This window comes from Diabrotica virgifera, chromosome 1, assembly GCF_917563875.1.
Source record: "Diabrotica virgifera virgifera chromosome 1, PGI_DIABVI_V3a".
NCBI lineage: Eukaryota > Metazoa > Arthropoda > Insecta > Coleoptera > Chrysomelidae > Diabrotica > Diabrotica virgifera.
This window is the reverse complement of record NC_065443.1, coordinates 126356939-126379317: the sequence shown is the minus strand read 5'-3', so window position 1 is coordinate 126379317 and position 22379 is coordinate 126356939. Positions and strand designations below refer to the sequence as shown.

Below are 22379 nucleotides of genomic sequence, written 5' to 3'. Positions count from 1 at the left end.
GGTAGAAACTGTACACACGGGGGTTTTTGTGAATAGAATACAATTGTTTTATGAAAATGGAGCAATACATTAATTATTTTTTATGGAAAAGGATCAAGCATAGTCCGTAGAAACCCTAGTGAAATCAACATTAACGACGTTGTGCAATATTTATTATATGGATTATTGATTCAGTTTGAATCTTCGTCAGAATTTATCACTATCCTCGCCAGAGTAATGAAGACGTGGTCTATTATTAAAGCTTCTATACATCCCACACTTTCTGTTCTGCTTGTATTCATGTGGAATACAAGTTTGTCATGGAGCTGCTGTGACACCCTTAATAACATGTTTTTAATTTAAGCTGTATTCCCAGTGCCGATTTATCCACTGGGCGCCCAGGGGCCCGAAGGAACCCATCCTTTCATTAAAAATTGAGGTATGTACCTACATATTTTTTGAAATGGAGAATAAGACTATGAAATACCTGCGATTTCGAAATGGTCCGATTTCAAGACTGATAACTTTATAAGAACTATGATAAAATATAAAGCAAAGAAAGTTATTATATTAATATTCCTTAGAAAGTTATAAAAAATGTATGAAGCTGGAGACAAAGCTTATTAAAAAAGATTAAATGAAAGCAACTCTTATAGAGTAAACCCCATGGAAGCAAAGAGAAGAGAGTGGCGGCCGGTCAGAGTCGGCAGTGCCGACCCACACATTTATAGATATAGATTTTTTTAATATTTGTATCTGTGAAGTAAAAAAAATCTGTCAGATAATACAGACTAAATTTTATTCATGGTTTTTAAAAGGATTTGATCAATCCGAGCGTTAAGTGATCCCTGCGCATAACAGACTTCTCAAAAAATGAATGATCCGAGCCATTCATCTGATTTTTCGGCTAGCCGTACCCAACACATTCGTAGCTTGACGATTTACACGTAAAACTCAACGAAATAACAAGTCGATGAGCAAGCGAACATACATTCTCTCCGTAGGCATAAGCGGCAGGTACGGCACATTTTAAATCTGCCGGTCGGTGTTTCATTTGGAATAATCGGCAGAAATTGTCAAAAATAAAGAATCACGCCGTTTTACGTCGTTTAATTGATATTGTAGTTTTTTTAAGTTGTCTGGAATTATCATTTAGTGGACATGATGGATCGAAGCATTTGTTAAAAATCAAAGTAATTATAGGGAATTAATAAAATTGTTTTAGAAAGATTTACTTTCTGATTCGAAGTGTATTCGTAATACAGAATGAACTAATATACATAATCAAATAGTTACATTTTGAATAACGTTATTGAATCTGAGATTTAGAAAACCATTTGCTTTTCGCTGGAAGTAGATGAAACTTCTGATTATCATGTCATTCACAATTATCAATTATTGTTGTTCGGTACGCGTTACGTGGTAATATTTATGAGAGGTTTTTAGGTTTTAGAGACGTGAGTAAAAGCAATAAGGCAAAATAGATTTTTGGTGTTTTAAAGAACAGATTAAAATTTTTTGATATCAAAAATAAATTGGTAGGGCAAACTGAGGCAATCTTACGACGACGTTGCTGTGATGTGTGGTGAATTGAATGGTCTCCAGGCAAAAGTTAAAACTATTGCATCACAAGCTTTATTTACTCACTATTATGCGCATATAATGAATTTAGTTTTGCATGATACCATCGTCTTTTCTTGCCAGTTTAGCTCACCTAAACGGATTACTGCTTTAGAACAAATTTGTTTCGAAAAAAAAAAGCGAACAGTTTGTCAGACGCGATGGAATTTTAAATCTCGGTTAGTTTTATCTAAGCAGATTATCTCATATCTCTGGTAGTTTTAGTATCTGTAGCAGATTTTCGTGAACAGCTTTTGGAAATTTTTGATTTTATTATTGAAGGCGACGATTTTGAAAGTGGCGATACCTCGATCCGTGAAGCAATCCTTGAGAACTTTATTAAATAATTACTCTTTTAATATTCTTTTAAATATTTTTAAGACATAGTTTGCCCAATATATTCATTGTTGTTCAAAATCAGTCAATTGACATTATTAATTCCAAAAATAGAATACGAAAGCTGGTGCAAAATCTCAGAGATTTTCGTAATGATAGTAGTTTTCAATATATACGCAGTGACGTTTTGGATTCGCTTGATATTTCCGAACAATCCCAAAAAAACAACGACATGATATATAATATCTCGAAAAACGAGAGGTATATCTTGAAATTTTGGATACCTACTATTATATATACAAATAGATACTCGTTTTTCGAATTTTGAAGATTTGCAAATTTTTGACCTCTTTGACGATTCAAAATTTAAAAGTTACCTTCGCCAAAGAATTTCCAAGATATTTATTAATTACAAGTTAGGTATGTACTTAAAAATTATGCCGATCTAAATATTTTCAGAAAGTGGGATAAGTTACAAAATATGTATGTATAATTCTATGTAGTAAGTACTGCAATTCATTACATCAAACTGTTCATCAATTTTCTTATTACCACCAATTTCTGCCTCAAATAAACGGGATTTATCTTGTCTCAAAAGAATCAACACGTATTGTCGAAACACCATGAAACAAGAGAGAATGTCAAGTACATCAATTAAAAAAAAACAAAAAACAACAAAATCCCCTATGATGATTCTAGCCTTTTAGTTTGATGGTATACCTATATGAGGAGACAAAAAAACCTTGCCGACCCTGTCTCCAAGGCCACGAGCCGCCACTGGAAGAGATTGGATAATATATGACGCCAGTGTTTAAGCGGTTTATATTACCTGTGCAAATTATTTTCAATTGAACAGCAATCAACACTGGAAACATTTGAATAGTTTACTCAAATCTCCGAAAGAAAGTAAATTTCATCTAACTCTATGATTACATTAATAACAAGATCAGTTAGATGGAGTGACATGGATCATCAGTTGAACGCTTTGCTGGAACAACGTTGTAAACGCCAAATCAGATTTGGTTGACACCTTAAGGAAAACACGTTATAATTGATCATATTCAAAAAAGGGATCTTTACGAGCGTAATATGATAGACTAAAGAATGCATAAAGTAAAGTCTCGTAATACTCACCACAGCCGGCAATACATTATTTTGCTCATACCGTACGTTTTTCTATGGAGCACCTACATTTGAAACTATTGGCGGTTACAACGTTGTTCCAGCATAGCATTCAGTTACAGATTGGAGTTATAGGTGGTTATAGACGCTGGCTTGAAAGAACAAGTAGAACGGGAAGCTGACTATTGGGTAAAGGTCCTAAGAAGAGTTGTTGTCACCATTAAATTACATCTCAAGGACTAGCTGGTTGATCTAGTTGATCCTATGAGGATTTAACGAGTCGTCATAAAGGAAATTACTTAAGTTGTCATGTATACTTGGCTTTTAACAACTTCTTAGGCGAGTATTTACAGCGGAGTACGAATAAAGGAAAAGGTTAAGTGAGCTATCTCTCTGACCAAAGCCATGAATTCCTGGAAGTGACGAAAACAAAACTTGTAGAAACTTTTGACGCTGTAAATGCTTTACTTAAAAACTACAGATCCATCAAACATATTTTTTCCAGTTAAGCAATAATAGAGACAAAAAATCAGCAGTTAGAAGTGAAGTCAAGGCACTGTAGAATAAAATGGATACCTTTGAGACAGCTCTATTGACACTGATTTGGGCACACATATATTGAAGCTCAAATTTGGGCCAAGAAAACCTAGACGCATTATCACTATTGTATTATAGAAAATGAAGAACTGAAACAACTGAATTTTGATAGTATTAATATGGCAGTTTGCTGATGCTAAGTCAAGAAAAAAAGTGAGATAATAGAATATGTTTTTTTTTTTTGTTTGTCATGTGTTGTTTTGTAGAACTTTCTGTTTTTTTATACCTATCTTTAAATCTATTTTTCGGAATATCTTTTACGTTTGCTAGTTTACTTGTTTGTTTTAAAAAATATACTTATATGGATTTTACAGTAAGCGTTTATAGATAAAGATAATGCATTGTGTTTTTTTGTTAAAAAAAACTGACAACGAATAGCAATGAATGGGGCCCCTAAATCTCCAGTGCCCAGGGCCCGAAGTTAGCTTAAACCGGCACTGTGTATTCCCCACGTGTTATATTTCTTGAATGATCATCGATAATAATGATCGATCCTGGGTCCATGCATGACGCCACTGACAATTATTTTGCACTTTTAACCCATTCGCTGCCGATCACGCGCCGCGCGTGATATGGTTAGTAGCCCAGTAAATGAACGGGAAATACGGCGATACCCTGTAATTTTCAGGGGCAACTCCGAATTGCATGAAAATTTGGATTTAGGTTCTACTAACCCTCCACTTCAAAGTTGAATTTGTGCCGTTGGTTGCTTTTACTTGGATGGTGATAGTCACCACTTCTCGGGGGTGAAAAAACATACGTTCAAGATAAGCCCGGAAATGGATAAATTGGCTGATTGGTCAATACTTTTCGAGATATTTGCGATTGAAAATGTTTATTTTTCGACAAAAAAACTACGTTTTCAAACGGGTTTCGAACGGTAAATACTTTATCGAAAAAAATATTCTTAGCAAAAGTGTAGCTTATAAAAAAACTAAAAACGTGGTGCATCAGTAAAGTCTATAAACCGAGTAAAAGCAAAGTTATAGCTCATAAAAAATACGTTTTAATTCGTCTAATTTTAAGTCGAATATTTCAAAGTGAAATCACCGAAAAATAAGCACTTTTCGGGAAAAACTTATTTAAGCTTTATTAAAGCGTTTACAAAAAGCTTCATTTTAATTGTTTATAAAAGTTTCTAGCATTAAAAATAAGCGAGTTACGCTCAAAATAAAGTTGGCTCCCTTTTTTTGGTAAAAAAATCATGAAAATCTCCCCGTGTTTAGCTCCCCAAATAAAATTAATCGTTACCGCTTTACAAACAATTTACTTTATTTTTCTATTTTTTATATGATCTGTCAGTTTCACCGGTTTTAAGTGCTTATTGTTGAAGGGGCTTGAACGAGTCACTATACACGAGTGTATGCAAACTTTGAATAGCCATATCTTAACCAATTTTTTGTCTTACGGAAAAGCAAAATGAAACTAGCATATTTATAACAGCAAAACCTACATTTTTCTACTTTTTGAGCTTTTTCGTATCACTAATATTTTTAAAGTTATTTCGAAAAAGGAAACTTTTCCAAAATTTTTAGAAAACTTTTTTTTCTATACAACCAAATTTTTTCAAAAATAAGAACTTCAAACCGGTCAAACTTACAGATCATATAAACAATATACACATATTTAAAGTAAATGGTAAAGCGGTAACGATTAATTTTATTTAGGCTGCTAACACTTTAAAAAATGTTATTCAGTTTTTCCCGAGAATTGCTTAATTTTTCGGTGATTTTACGTTGAAATATTCGATTTGGAATTAGACGAATAAGACCGTATTTTTTATGAGCTACAACTTTGCTTTTACTCGGTTTATAGACTTTGCTCATACACCATTTTTTTAGTTTTTTTATAAGCTACACTTTTTCTAATATTTTTTTCGCTAAAATATTGAATTTTTGAGTTATTTGCGGAAAACCGTCTGAAAACGTAGTTTTTTTTGTCGAAAAATGAACATTTTCAATCGCAAATATCTCGAAAAGTATTGACTTACATTAAAAACTCTATAGAACGAAAGTTGCTTATAATCAGTCAATTTATCAATTTCCGAGCTTGTCTTGGACGTATGGTTTTTCACCCCCCGAGAAGGGGTGACTATCACCCCCAAGTAAAAGCAACCAACGGCACAAATTCAACTTTGAAGTGGAGGGTTAGCAGAACCTAAATCCAAATTTTCATACAATTCGGAGTTGCCCCTGAAAATTACACTCCAAAACGGTCATTTATTAGGCTATAGTTAGTCAGGTGCCGTTCACCGGCCTGCGAGTGATATATGGTTACTTCAGTCAGGTGCCGTTTAACAGAATAACTCCCCTAGCCGAGTTCCATCTCCTTTGATAGGCAGAGAATGTGTTAAGTTGAGTAATTTCAATAATAAAATTACAAAAAAAAAACAATATTATATTCACTCAAATTTATAACAATAAAAAAACTACAATTTTATCAAATTTGTACAGTTTGCACCCTAGTCATATCAATTGTTTGATTCGAATAATTTTGAAACAAAAAATACTACTGAATACATGATTCTGAGCAATTATTAAAAGGAAATATTACAAAAAAAATTAAAATACTATCATGACTGTTTTATAAAAACCAAGTAGGTTTTTAGGTTGCACATAATACTGTGATTTTACTATTTGAGCCAAACCAGAACCTTTGAAATCAAATAAATAAGTAACCTAAATAAATATATCTACTAGTTTATTCCATCTTTTCTCTTAACCTATTCTTCAATAGTATCGGGATAAGCGACATAACTCCAAACACTATGAGCCAAACAAATGATGTCATATTAAATGCAGTGTCACTAGCTGTCATATCGTGTAATGTCTGGCCCCCTTTTATCGCTATAAACGAAGGGGGTGCAACTCCAATGAATGTCCCAAATGCAAACGGGTACAAAGGGACCCCGATCACAGGAGCTGTTAAATTTATGAACCAATTCGGAAAGAATGGTGTTATCCTTAAAAATATTATGTAATTCAACATATTTGATCTATGTTTCTCCACTTGCACAGCCCATTTCCTAGCTTTTTCGGGGAAATAATGTAAAACTAGTTTTCTTCCTAATATCTGGGACAGCATGAAGCAGAGTGAGGCTCCTACCATTGAGCAAGTGCACACTAACGTTAAGGCAGTGAAGAACGGGAATAGAAATCCTGAAAGGATTGATAGGAACAGTGAACCTGGTATGGCAAATGTTTGAAGACTGGAATAACTGTTAAGGAGAATTTGTAAATATACATTATGTAGACATAAACATTTGTAAGTTATTACATCATTATTTAATCAATGCTTTATAAAGCTGTTCATATGATATTTAATTTTGTGGCGCAAAAACTAATACCAAAATTATTTTGTTGTTTAAATTTTAAAGTTGTTGAACAACTGTTGTTCAACCTAATCATGGACGAAATAATAAAAAAAGTAAGAACAAAAAAGGATACCAAATGGGAGAAAAACAACTTAAAATAATCTGCTATGCAGACGACGCAATACTAATCTCTCAAAGTGAAGATGATTTACAACGGATGCTGCACGAATTTAATATAACCGCTAGAAAATTTAACATGTTAATTTCCACAAAAAAGACTAAATGCATGGTGATAACAGCAGATCTAATAAGGTGTAAATTAGAGCTGGAGGGTCAAATAATAGAACAAGTCATGGAGTTTAAATATCTAGGCATCACACTATGCAGCTACGGAAAGCTCGAAACAGAAGTGTAAGATCAGGTGAATAAAGCAAACAGAGCCGCAGGTTGCCTGAATGAAACAATATGGAGAAATAAAAACATCGGAAAAGAAGTGAAAGGCAGAATTTACAAAACAGTCATCAGACCAATAATGACATACGCGGCAGAAACACGACCTGATATAGAAAGGACAAAAAACATGCTAGAAACAGTAGAGATGAAAACACTGCGAAAATCGATGGTAAGACACTGTGGGATAGAGCTATAAGTGCAGATATACGACGGAGATGCAAGGTGAACAACATTAATAACTGGGTGAAAAACAGAGGAGTAGAATAGAACGACTACATAAGCTGAATGACAACAAATAGAGTAGTAAGGACGGCGAGAGAGCGTTCCCCAATAGGAAGACGATCAGTGGGAAGACCATGAAAACGATGTTGTTCTGAAGCTATTTTCTTGTGGCATTTTTATAATCATCTACTTTTAATGGGAAATAAGCCACAATTTTACCAAAAAAAGATCTTATTAACGTTTCGAAGCCCATATCGGGTTTCGTTGTCAAAATACAAAATACTACTAAAATAAACAAAAATGTTGTTGCTAAGTAAAAAAATTCTTCTAATAATTTATTTAATCTGACTCATTTATATTGGAAATTCAGACGTATATTATACATTTTAAAGTAGAAGACTTTAAAATGATATCGCCAATATTTATGAGTTGCATTCCTGGGACGACTTTACTAAAAGATAGTTCATTCGATTACAGTTCACCAAATATAGCTGAAAGTGTGAAATTCCCATTGCCTGCGCTAACAATGAAGTGAGAACGCACATACAAACGGTCTGGACCGTCAGTGCGAGTGCAAGGTCCGTCGTTTGGCGAATGAGCATCATGATCGTCACTCGTTTTCACACTTTCAGCTATATTTGGTGAACTGTACATGAAATCAATCCCAACTCAAGAATATCCGTCACAAAAAAATCATAGAATGTGATCTGTCTTTAAAAAGACAACCAAATGCAACGATGACAGTAAAATTCTCGCGTTAGAGATTCCATAGTAAATCACGAGGGAAAACCAGGAAAAATCCTCGTGATACTATCCCGACATCGTAAGTATTTGGTCTTACATTTAATTTACTTTCAAAAAACTAATACCAAATTCTGACTTTAATATGTTTAAATTATAAATAATATTATTAATACATAGATATACAATGAGTAATACTAAAATATAAAATTTGTATTAACTAGATATGTTATTGACTTACTAATCGTGGTATTTTCTTTCTATTGACTTCCTCTTTCAGTATGGGTAACCAAATCTTACTGCATTCTACCGAGGAATTTGCGACACAATTGGTTTCATTTAGCATAATTAGAGCCGCTTCTTTGATTTTTCTCTTTTTACTATCTGATTCTTTCAGGACTATACTTGAATCTCTCCACTGAACTCTATGTTCATTATTAAAGTCAGAATTATTCATATTCATATATATATTTAATTATTCATTATTCATATTATATTAAAGTCAGAATTTGGTATTAGTTTTTTGAAAGTAGTTTTTCCTGGTTTTCCCTCGTGATTTACTATGGAATCTCTAACGCGAGAATTTTACTGTCATCGTTGCATTTGGTTGTCTTGTTAAAGACAGATCACATGCTATGATTTTTTTGGACGGATGTTCTTGAGTTGGGATTGATTTCATGTAATCGAATGAACTATCTTTTAGTAAAATCGTCCCAGGAACGCAACTCATAAATATTGGCGATATCATTTTAAAGTCTTCTACTTTAAAATGTATAATATATGTCTAAATTGCCAATATAAATGAGTCAGATTAAATAAATTATTTGAAGAATTTTTTTACTTAGCAACAACATTTTTGTTTATTTTAGTAGTATTTTGTATTTTGACGACGAAACCCGATTTCGGCTTCGAAACGTTAATAAAATCATTTTTTTGGTAAAATTGTGGCTTATTTCCCATTAAAAGTAGATGATCATGAAAACGATGAAATGACAACTTACTTGAGGCACATTGAAAAACATACAGAGTCATGTCTACGTAAAAAGAAGAAGAAGAATTTTAAAGTTTGATGTGATCCAAATATTAATCCCTAAGCGACCTAGCGTCATTTAAAACATTACTGACAGTATTCATTGTTTGTATTCGTGATCTCAGCATTAAGAGCTAGGAATTCAAACACCAACAAAGAAAAAAATATGACTACAAAGAAATGGAATGTAGAGGAGTTGGGAGGTGCAACAGTTGCCGAACAGTATTTGGAAAACATTAGCAACGGACTAACGAATCATAATATAAACGAAGAAAGCCAGAAAAAAATTTTCCTTTACTGAACCAGAATACAAAAAATTCTGTCAGCAGCAGAAGGTGAAATACGAAAACTTATGCCCGTTAAGATCATAGACTTGGGACTTGGTGATGAATGCAACCAGAGCAAAAATTAAGACTACAAAAAAATGCTTACACAACGAGCTAAGACCGCAGTAGAGAATTACCAGAGAAAAGAGAACCTCTTAAAAAGTTGAACAGCAAAAAACAATTTAAGACAACGACTATAAGAAAATCTTCAAGAAGAATCAGATCAGATCAGCGAAATAGGTCAAAAGGAGTCTTGAGGAAGAAGCCAAAAGCACATCATCCACAATGGATAATCACCCGGTGCGTGAAACCATATTTCGATGAAGCTACACTAATAGCCCTTATACACGACAACGATTTAACGTAGCGATGTGACTGTGCAGTTCGTTGGTGTCGATTTATCGAACGTGTGGACGCAAATCGACGCAGATTTCTAACCAAAAATGCAAAATGTACTAATGTTGGAAAAATTATATCATGCTTCCTTAGTGGTCGGACTAAAGATTAAGATACAAATAATGACTAATCTGGTGCTAAATCGTAACATTCCTGTTGATGGAAGGGAGCAGACTGCATCATACAAGTACTTGGGACACGAATTTCAGTTGGTCAGAGATAACCAGACATGTGAGCTCTCACGGCACATAGTATTAGCCTGGGCACCGTTTTTTATATTAAACTATGCATTTAAATCGGATTTACCCATATGTCTCAAAAGGAAAATTATTGGCCAGTGTGAGTTACCCGTACCTACTTATGAAGCGTGGAAACATCAACACTCACAAAATGGGCAATAAACAAGATACGCGTAACTCAGAGGGCAATGGAGCACCAGATATTCGTTGTCTGTCTCAGAATGAATCCCAAACGAAGGAATATGTCATAGAACAAAAAAAGCAGACGCTATCAAAAGAATCGCGTCGATAACATTAAATCAGGGAGGACAAGTCGCCAGATTATCAGACAACCGATGGGCCAAACATATTGTCGAGTGGAGGCCACAGCAAGAAGCATTACGTAGGAGAGGATGCCCACCAACCAGATGGACTGACTTCCTGAAGCGTGGTATCAGTAACTGGATGCAAGTCACACAAGACAGAGACAGATAAAAGAGCTGAGGGAGACCAAGGGAGGGATGTCCAGCAGTGGACGCATACACGTAGATGATAAATATTATCAGCGTTTGTTTATACATCTGAGCTAAATTTATGTTAAAATTTTTAAGTATTAAAAATGACTAAATGAGTGGTTATAAAAAGGATACAATACATATGTAACACAAACTCCAGTCATCACTTGATAGTAATTGTCAATTTTGTATTTATTCAATACAATTCCTAGTTGTTTTGCATCTTCTATGTTCCAAGGAATTTTAATATGTTGGCGTTCTGCTCTAAAAAATATAATACCATATTAGTGTGGTAAAGAAAAGAGTGACAAAATGAGTAAAACTAATAAAATAAAAAATCACTAGTATAATCCTCGATTATTAAAGAAAAATGCCTCAAGATCAAACTGGATTTACCAAATAGACATGTTCGAGAACACCTTCTGAACATAACAACAAATAATAGAAAAATCTAGGGAATTAAATATTCCGCTATACATTTGTTTTATAAATTATCACAAAAAGCATTCGACAGGGTCAAATGGCAACACTTATGGCAGATGCTAAAAGAGGTAGGCATACCACAACAGTTAATTTCACTTATAACTGAACTATACAAACACACTACTGGAGAAGATAAAATGCTTGACACACTCCCAAACAAATTCCATCCAAAACAAAGTATCAGACAAGGATGCATACTCTCTCCACAAATATTTACCATACATATATGGGGAGCATATTGTGAGAAGAGCGCTTGAAGGATGGGAAAAGGACATCTCAATAAATGGCCGAAAAATAAACAACCTATGTTTTGGAGATGAAGCAGCTCTTCTTGCAAGTAGTCAAGAAGAGTAAATTGATCTCACACGACCACGAAAACAAAAGTCAATTATTGGGTCTGCAGTTAAACATATCAAAAACAAAGATTATACTAGTTGATAGACTACAAGACAACTATCCACACATAACCGCAATTGACGGGTTTGAAGTTGTAGATTGAGCTCATACTTATATCTGGGTCAAGCACAGGGTCACTACAGGAAGAAATAAAATGTGTAGGTAAATGTGATTTAGCATGCAAAAGTCACTGTAGAAAAGATAACCAAATATGGAAGTACAGTAAAACCTCCGTTAACCGAAACCTTTTTAACTGAAACCTCGTTTAACCGAAACGGCTGAGAGCTTAAATAATTTCAATTTCGTCAATAAAAAGTACATGTTTATCGCAAAACGGTAACAATTCGATATTAATTTGTCAACATCGTCAACATTGCTTTTATACAACTAAAGAACGCCATTAAATATACAACACATTACGAAATCACCTCATAGTACTTTTTTTATACCAACCTTGACCAAGAATACTATGTAATTTGATACAAGAAGAATACAAAAAACAATGTTATTGTTAACCGAAATTCTTGTTATCCGAAATGGTCTCCCCCCAATTATTTCGGATAACGGAGGTTTTACTGTACTCTCATATTTCACAAACACTGAAAATGAGGTTGATCAACTGCATAATATTCCCAATACTGACACACAGATGTCAATCTTGAATCCTAAAGGCTGTATGACACTATGCATTTTCTTAAGGGGTGTAGCGTTGGATCGCCTCCACGTGGTGCACCCTGAGTAACGCCAAATGATCCATCCTCTCAATCCTAAGGTGTAACACCATCGTGCCAATGGGATGCATGGTACAGGGAGTAAAGTGTATCTGAAGCGATGCCCTAGAGAGATGGCGAACTCTAGGGGAATATAGCCTTGGTGCGGTAAGGGCGCACTGCCGTACTCGACATTTATTTCGACCCTACTCGTGGGAACAATAGTGGAACCAAAGAGAAACATTAAACAAGCGGAGAGGGACTCAGAAATGGGCGACCTCTCCGAAGAAACAAGAATGGAAGCTGCGGGAGCAGCAGACCATATAGAACACACGGACAAGGGAGCTGTGGAAACAGCAGACCATGCCGAGGAGAGAGGTATTGAAGCTGACCAGCTAGAGACAAGCCTCGAGAAACTAAGTCTCGGGACAAAAAAGCTATCTGGGGCTCAAAAACGGAGGCTTAAGAAAGCCGAAAAAATAGCTGCTGTGACGTGGGTTAAAGAGAACCCACATAAGACCAAAGGCCAAAAGGGGAAAAGTGACCAGACCACGGGAGTGAAAAGGACCCGGTCTGACAACTCGACCCCAACAAAAAACCCCGAGGCCAAAAGACCGAAGGGAATTACGAAACAAGCAGCTAACAACGCGACCAGGAGCGGTAATACGCAGACTGGCACAGTTGCTAGCGCTAAAGAGGTAAGGGGCAATAAAACGCAGACTGGCACTTACGGCGAAGTGACAGACAAACTGAGGATGGCGGTGGTAGACAGACGTCATCCTGAGGTAAAACTGAACCAGGAACAAGCAGAACTGGTTCGAACAAAACTGGAAGAGGCAGTGGATAAGGCACCCGGCGGAAGTCAGAATCCACTGCAGTTCCTAAGAACTACATTCAGCGCGGGGATTCTGTGGATCCACTGCGCGAATGAGCCTACCAAATCTTGGCTGGAGGGGACGGTACGAGAGCTTCGGGATCTCTGGGAGTCGGCGGATTTGAAGTTGATCGAATCCAAGGACTTGAGAAGACCGATTGTGCTTGTGCACGTGCCTGAGACCGGCATAAGCGAAAAAGTGTTCAGGAGTCGCTTGGGCAAGCAGAATGCAGGGCTCAATACGACAGACTGGACACTGAAAAGCCAGAAGGTCGAGGGGCAAGGAGAAATCCTTGCGTACTCGATCGACAAGGTCTCCTTTAGGGCTTTGAAGCAGACCCAACTCAAGGCCTTTTATAGGATGGGAAGGGTAGCATTCAAGATCGTGCGGGAGACAGATGGAGATGACAAAGGTGAGAGTGATCCAAGCCAACCTTCAACACAGTAAGGCAGCTTCGGCAGAACTTGCTGTGGCGATGGAAAGGTTTGATGTTGCTCTCATCCAAGAACCCTGGGTAAACCAGGGTAAAATAAAAGGTCTCTCAGGAATAAGTGGAGAACTGATTTACAGTAGATCCGCTGAAGTACCAAGAACCTGCATAATAGCTAAAAGCAACATTAAGGTACTGCCGTTAACTAATTTCTGTTCTAGGGATCTAACAGCAGTAATACTAAAAGTTACAGAGGGAGGTAGGATGAAGGAGATAATACTCGGATGAGCCTATCTGCCCTATGATGATCCTAACCCACCACCACCAAGGGAATTGGAGGAGCTGATGAGAGACTGCAGAGGCAAAGGATCACAGATAATCATCGGTTGTGACTCCAACTCATATCACATCAGCTGGGGGAGCACCGGAAACAACGAAAGAGGTGAGCACTTACTACAATTTATTATGGAATATAATTTAGACATACTAAATGTAGGCAACAAACCTACCTTTGTGACTGCTAATAGGAAGGAGGTTATCGATATAACGATGGCGACTGCATTTGCAAGCAGCATCGTTAGGAACTGGCATGTGTCTGATGAGGCGAGTTTCTCAGACCACAGACACATATACTTTGAAATAACGGGCTATGAGCACGAAACAGAGACTTATCGAAACCCCAGGAAAACTGATTGGGAAGCGTATCAAGAAGACCTGACATATAGTTTTCGTGGGGCTATAAAGAGGATAAGGAACACAATAGAGCTAGATATGGCTACTGAACAATTTCAGGATATAGTCATAGAAGCATATAAAGATAACTGTCCCGTAACAGTGAGGAGCTCCAACAGGAAAGTGCCCTGGTGGAACAATGAACTTGCTAAAAGAAGGAGAGATGCGAGAAAAGAATTCAATTCTGCCAAGAGATCAGGCGAGTGGAGCGAATATCGCAAAGCTCTGACTGAATATAACAAGGCTCTACGGAAAGCCAAAAGAGAATCATGGAGGAAGCACTGCGAGGAGATAGAACAGACTGCAGTAGTGGCTAGACTCCAAAAGGTTCTCTCGAAAGAACCTAAGAGCAATATCGCCACGCTCCAAATGGAGTCAGGCGATTACACACAGACCAGTGAAGAGACGCTGAGGGAACTCTTCAATGTTCACTTCCCTGGGTCGGTCACCAGAATGATGACACCAGAAGTTCTACAGCAAGAAGGACCAGTTACCATGAAATATGGAAATAGGGGAAGCTGGAGAGCTGCAAAAGAGATGGTGACACCAGACAAAATAAAATGGGCAGTAAGTTCATTTAAACCATATAAATCACCGGGAACGGACGGGATTTATCCTGTACTTTTGCAAAAAGGTACAGAAGCAATGTACAAGCAAATGTGTACAATACTTCGTGCAAGTATTGCGCTGGGGTATGTACCAGTTGCTTGGAGGTCGACAAGGGTAGCATTCATACCTAAGCCTGGTAAGGGTGGACGTATAACTGCGAAGTCCCTTAGACCAATAAGTCTGATGTCCTTTGTACTAAAGACATTGGAAAAACTGGTAGATAGACATATTAGGGATGGAATATTGGTTGAAAGACCAATAGAACAAGACCAATATGCATATAGGCCAGGTGTATCAACAGAAACAGCACTGCACCGTCTAGTACGGAGGGTGGAGTATGTTCTGGAAAACAAAGAGGTGATGTTGGGAGCCTTTCTCGACATAGAGGGAGCCTTCAACAACACCTCATTCGATGCAATCACAAAGGCTATCCGGCTGAAAGGAGTGGATGAAATAAGCTGCAAGTGGATAGAATGCATGCTTAAAAGCCGCGTGGTATATTCGACACTGATGGGCGAGACCATGTCAGCACGGGTTGCCAGAGGATGCCCACAGGGAGGTGTATTATCTCCGTTAGTGTGGAATCTGGTTATGGACGGACTGATTGGAACGCTCAACAGGAAAAAATATAATGTCCTGGGCTATGCAGATGATTTTGTCATCCTGGCTCAGGGCAAGTTCAATACAACTGTCAGGGATAACATGCAACAGGCCCTGAATGTAGTATCAAAATGGACAAGTGAGGTAGGATTGTCCGTAAGCCCTCACAAATCCAAAATAGTAGCCTTCACCAGAAGGACAAAATTAGAGGGAATAGGACCTGTCAATCTCATGGGGATCTCCCTAAAGGTGGAGAGGGAGGTAAAATATCTCGGAGTCATAATAGACTCAAGGCTTACCTGGAATCAACACCTGGAACGAATAACCAAAAGAGCGATGGCCACTTTAATGGTGACCAGACGCACACATGGCAGAACATGGGGACTTAAACCGGACATGATGTATTGGATATACAACATGATGGTAAAGCCCACAATAACGTATGCAGCATTGGTCTGGTGGCCAAAGGTGCAACAGAGAAATGCTATAGAGAAGTTAGGCAAGATACAAAGGCTTGTCTGTCTCAGCATAACAGGAGCAATGAGAGGCACACCAACTGCAGCAATGGAAGCCTTACTAGACCTTCCTCCCTTACACATCACAGTGAAGGGCGAGGCAAGGATGGGGTTACATAGACTGCAGGGTAATCAAAGCAAAATTGCAGTGGGCAAAGGACACTGCAGCATCAATGATATATGCGGGGATCCAATATGGGAGATGATAACAGACCATTGTATCCCCAAATATAAAATGGAAATACCTTTTCAGGTGGAAATACACTCCAGAGAGGTATGGGAAGATCCTGGCAGACATCTGAAGTATGAGGGCCACACCTGGTATACAGATGGGTCCAAGACAGAAGATGGTTCGAGATCAGGAGTATATAGTGAGGATAGGAACTATAACGGTTCCATCCCACTAGGAGAATATACCTCTGTATTTCAGGCGGAGGTATATGCAATCCTGCACTGTGCACGGATAAACAGATTGAGGACTTATACTAATAAGAGAATCAATATCTGTTCAGACAGCCAAGCGGCCTTGAGGGCTTTAAAGAACCCAAGGATAACCTCAAGGCTTGTATGGGAATGCCGCGAAGAACTTGACACCCTGGCGGAACATAATGAGGTAAAACTCATTTGGGTGCCTGGACATCAAGGGATCGCTGGTAATGAAAAAGCTGACGAACTTGCTAGACGAGGATCAGCAACAGGATACTTCGGTCCAGAACCGGCACTGGGAGTGCCCAAAAGCACAATCAGAGACTGATTAAGAGGCTGGATACGAAGACAGCACAAAGAATACTGGGAAGAAATTCCCACGCAAAAGCATGCGAAGAGATTTATACCTCAGACATGCGCAAAAAGAGCTGAAGAACTGTTCAAAATGAACAGGAATTAGCTCAAAATTATTACAGGTTTCTTAACTGGACACTTTCCAGTAAAAGGACACCTACACACGATAGGACTATATAACGGAGATCTCAGCTGCAGACTATGCAATAGAGAGACCGAGACAGTCAGACATTTATTGTGCGATTGCGAGGCGCTGGATCGTAAGAGACAAGCAATATATGGAGATTGCAAACCAAGTCCGACAGTGTATGGCACTAACCCAATGGACCTTTACAGGCTAGTAAAGGGCACTGCATTATTGGATTGGGTGTCATGAGAACAAATGGAAGGAAGCACAATAAGCTGAAAAGCTGCAGTGCCACCGGGGTGCATGCACGGACGGCTTCCGGAAGAAAAAAAAAAGAAAATGCATTTTCTTGTATCATTTCTAATATCGTTTCTGATATTAGAAAGTTGTATACATTTTCTTGTATCGTTTCTTGTACGTACATTTGTGCCCTGTATGACACTATGCAAGTTCTTGTATCGAAAATTTATGAAATTCGGCACATGATTGGTCGAAATTTTGTTTGTCACCCTGGTGCCCTGTGTCACGTTACATTGGTATGGTCACGTATGGTAGTATATACTGCGTCTACAGCTGATTTTAAGGATTTTATAAAATTTATAAACTTTTAAAAACTTATAAATTTAACATTTTAATGTTAACCAGAATTTTTACGTTGACTGTTTGAGTTTGATTTATTTGTGTTTTTATTTTGTTTTGATATTTGTGCTAAAATATTTGCATTAGAATTATCTCAGTTTAATCCAAATTAGGAACTACTGTATTTTCCTCTATTAAAAAATTATGCAACATGAAATCCAAAGTTTATAGTTTGAACTTTACTAGGAGCTAAATATATGGTTATTAGTAGAACAGTAGTCCATATATTATTAAGTATCAATAAAAGATTTATAAATAATACCTACAAAAACACAAATAAATTCATCAAGACATATGATCCCATTTTCAGCCGCCATTATGACATTTAGACATTTAGATGTTTTACCAGTAGATTTTACGTTTTTGCTCTTTGCGCAGAAATTGGCGCAGTTCTTGTACAAGAATCTGTGTCTGACACAAATTCTTGTATCGTTTCTTGTATCTATGTATGACACTATGCATTTTTTTTTGACATATCAGAAACGATACAAGAAAATACATAGTGTTATACAGCCTTAAGACAAGAGGAAAGAAGACATAGATGTTCTGTTGTAGAAGAATGTTACACATTCCGTGAACTGGCCACAGAACACATAATTCAATTTTAAATGAGCAGACACAGAAAACATGGAAAGACTTATTATTTAAGGAAAGGTAGAAGGTTAAAGATCACGAGGAAGATCCACAACAAGATGGATCGAGCAGATTGCAGGAATATGCAAAAGACTTATGCATGAGTTAAAAGCAATGACCAAACACAGAAATCTTTGGAGACAGACAATATACAACATCACGAGGACTGCTACACTCCCTGCATGGAATCAAGACTGAAAAAAGAGAGAGAAATTATTCAAAATGGGTTTGAAAACTTGTCTACTTCAAGAATCAAATATTTGGATGACAAAGAATGTTTCATTCAGCAAAGTTTTGAATTTTTTACAAATCAATAAGGTTTTGCGTTTGATACAAGCACCTATCACCTATAAAATCGGACGTTTAATAGGTTCAATATTTATGTCCTTGTTATGATTACCAAGATAAAAACAATTCAATTAATACTTACTCTGTTACATTCGGGAATGTTTTGTAGACTAGGGATAAAGCTAATAATGAAGTTAAAAATATCACAATCACAGATACTGTTGCTACTCTAGTTGATAGTTTTTCTTGTACTTGGTTTCCTAAAAAATACATATTATCAATAAATAGTCTGAGCTGTAATAAAGAAATGTCAGAATCCAGTTATCATGCATGTGACAGTTTCAAACTTACCAAGGTTAAAACAAAGAAGAAGACTAATAATTGTCAATGTGTAGATAGAAAAAGATACATGATAATGTGTGAAAATACAAAGATATACTTACTATGTAAATATAAAATAATATACGAATTTGAAAGACACAAAAATATTATTAACATATTTAAAGCAAGGAAACTGGATATCAGATAATCAAATAATCAGGATTGAGGAAAACATGAATCAGAAACAACTGGTCAGTACTAGATGATTTAAGAGAAACAAGAAGTGGAAAAGAAAGCAGAAACTGTAAACATGGCAATGGTTCTCTAAAGCCCCTAAAACTTTCATTTGTACAGTATGCATGCAGTCAAATCCAAAAAAGGTGACACCAATATTATAGAATAAACTGACTTGCAGTATTTTTATTAAAAAATGCATCTAATGTAAGTGCTACGGATGTAAAACAAGTCTGAATCTAAATTTTAAGAACATTAAAATAAAAAAATACTATTCAAATCACCACAAGAAACAATTGGAAAAACTATTTTACAGTTCAATTTAATTGAGCACATTTAGAAGACACTTTTTACAGTTTAACTAGTTCAGTGCCCATGACCACGAAGGATGCCGATGATTGCTGGGTGTAAGCGGTAGTACTGTTACTAAATGAACCATTTAAGTATGTGGTACCAACCATGTGGCATTTGTTCAAAATGGGCACCAAACGTGAAACATGGAAAGTAAACATTAACCCTCCAGCCCCATTTCCTACTCCCCTCCATTTGCCTGTCCACTCACTGGGGGGTTAATTAACGTTTGGATATGCTTATTCATGTAACTTCCTAGGAAAAATCAAAAGGCAGAGAGACCACAGTAAAGTTATAATTTGTAGAAAATAAAAACTATGATACCTGAGTTAAATACCTTTTGCACAAAATAAAGACTAAAATAATAACAAGAATGGATTATATGATTCAAAAAAGAATACGAAAATTGGAGGCTCACAATTAATTTAAACAACACAGAATATCTTAGAATAAAGGATGAAGAAAGAGACCCACAACTCTCGATTAGAGATGTAAAAAAATGCGAAGAATTTAAACACCCAGAGATAGTCAAAACAAAGATAGTCATATCAAAACAGGACATCCAGCAGAAAATACAAAAGGGCCGAAATGTGGTACAAACATTAAACCCATTACTAAGACCACTACTTTGGTCTCCTAAAATTAGTTTACAAACCAAAATAACAATCTACAAGTTGGTTGTAGAACCAATTTTGATGTATGGATCTGAATGTTGGCAACTGACAATGAAAGAAGAAAAAACTGGTAGTACAGAAACGGACTATCTAAGAAGAGCATGTCGGATATCCAGACTTTATCACGTCCCAAATGAAGACGAACAGGAAGGATTTACAATACTGTAGATACAATAGAATCCAAACAGCTTTTATGGTATAGGCTTGTAATGAGAATGAATGATGAACGATTGCCAAACCAGGCCTTAAATTGTGTTCCATGGAATAGAAGAAGGAAAGGAATACCAGCACTAGAAAGGAGAGAAGGAATCAGATAAATAATGAGAAATACAGCAATAAATGAGAAATGGACCGATATAATAGAGAAAGGTGCCGATTGAAATGCGGGACGCGGCAGAGGCTGTAGGACCCTGTAGATATGCATAATAATAACAAGAGTTACATTTAACATATACTCATTTTACTGCCTGAATGTATTTGTTGAGAATAAAAATGTACCCAGTTATTTACTGCAGTGATATTTCAAAATTATAAGCATGCAATTTTGTTGATATTTGTTTCAAACCTAAAGCAAAAATCATATGGGTTTAAACTGTTACTAACTAAGACAATCTAGTTAAAAAGAGAAATTGTTTGCCTACTAATTTTGTTAATTATATATCCAATGTTAAATATTCGATTTAAGATATTATCCTGAGACCGATTAGTAACTGTTGTTTGCATGGATCTTCGATAGGATGGTCGGCCTTTCAAGGAAAATCTGGACTGTAAAGGAGAGGAAAACAAGTCTGATGTGGAGCTAATTTCTTGGCACTGAAGAAAATCACCTGTAACTCTTGAAGCCATTATGGTGCCGATGTAACCAGGTCACTTTTAGTTTAATTATATGTTTCAGAAATGAATCGGTTATATCAAATATTCATTTTTTAGTAAAATTATTAAAAACAACATTTAGGTTCTGACTAGACGTGAAACTTCAAAAATGTGCGATTTGTTCTGACGACGTAAGACCGCTTGCGCACTATCTCATTGGTTATCACAGTCACCTGATTCTGTCATTTATTTTACATCTTTTTTAAATTTAGATTAAATGGAACCAAGGGACTAACTGGTAATTTATTTTGATTCTATTTATTTATCTATTATAATTTAAGCAGTTTTTAATCACTTATTTTAAATGATACTAAATAAATTTATTTCTAATCTCCTTGAGAGTAGACAAGTATCATGACTGCGTGTTGTATATGTTGCCTATTCAGTTGTAAATTCTAAAAATGTTGACATGTAGGGGGAAGTGGTCGTTGGAAGTGGTTGGTGTGGGACACTTTTTGAATATTTTTTTAAAATTATTTATTTGGTCCTTATAAAATAGCGATGCTAGGATATGTGAGTCAACTCTTTGGCCTACGCAAATTAAAAAAAAATGGCTGATATAAGTATTCTTTAAAATGAAGTATAATCGATCGTGAAGGAGCTGCAAATGTCCCACACCACTGGGTGGAGTGGGACACTACTAGGGAGGTTGGGGACAGTATGCAATAAATGTTTTTTCAACATAATAGAACCTTTTCTTTATTTTACGTTATATTTTAAAATTAACCGGAAATACAAACAATAATTTTACTCCCTCTGCACCTCCAGAAGGTAATGGTGTAGGCACTTTAAACAACAGATCATTTTTCCCAATAATGCTATTGTTCATCACGTTTAAAGTACATACCTGCCAAAAGTGCCCTTAAGAAATAAATTAATTTATTAAGTTGTGATATAGGTATACCTATATGTATATCGGAGAGATCCTTTGATATCAGTTGATATGTAGTTACCTATTGAATTAAGCGTAATATGATGAAATTGACTTTTATTTTACATTGACTTATGAGCTATACATCTTTGCAGATTTTTTAAAAATAATTAATTAAAACTGTAATTTTAATTACACCAATCTTCTTTAAGTGCCGTCTCCCAATCGGAGGTTGGATATCATCATCACTATCTTTACTCTATCTGCCGCTGCTCTGAAGAGTTTTTTAGAACTGTATTTAAACCAGTCCCTTAAATTCTTCAACCATGACGCTCTCCTTCTTCGTATACTCCTTCTGCCTCTTATATTT

The 22379-nt window shown here is 36.3% G+C and overlaps 1 protein-coding gene across 2 annotated transcripts; it reads right to left on the bottom strand.

The window, feature by feature from the left end:
• Positions 1-6038: 6038 nt before the first annotated feature.
• LOC114338725 (transmembrane protein 41B) lies at positions 6039-21283 on the bottom strand. 2 transcript variants are annotated; one of them, XM_028289342.2, is made up of 4 exons: positions 20907-21283; positions 18828-18945; positions 11004-11132; positions 6039-6862 (listed from the first exon to the last, which is right to left on the bottom strand). In XM_028289342.2, the coding sequence occupies exons 1-4, from the start codon at positions 21109-21111 to the stop codon at positions 6355-6357; spliced, it is 960 nt and encodes a 319-aa protein (XP_028145143.2). In that variant the 5' UTR covers positions 21112-21283; the 3' UTR covers positions 6039-6354. The 2 variants fall into 2 exon arrangements, with proteins under 2 accessions (XP_028145143.2, XP_028145151.2); XM_028289350.2 differs by having other exon boundaries at positions 21093-21280.
• Between the last annotated feature and the right edge of the window lie 1096 nt (positions 21284-22379).

Excerpts from the sequence above, each read along its gene's own strand:
- LOC114338725 (XM_028289342.2), bottom strand. The coding sequence starts at position 21,111 with ATGGCTTCAAGAGTTACAGGTGATTTTCTTCAGTGCCAAGAAATTAGC. Across the intron at positions 18,946-20,906 it reads ATATATAATTAACAAAATTA|GAAACCAAGTACAAGAAAAA; the intron begins GTAGGCAAACAA and ends TGTATTTTTTAG. Across the intron at positions 11,133-18,827 it reads ACATTCCCGAATGTAACAGA|AGCAGAACGCCAACATATTA; the intron begins GTAAGTATTAAT and ends TATATTTTTTAG.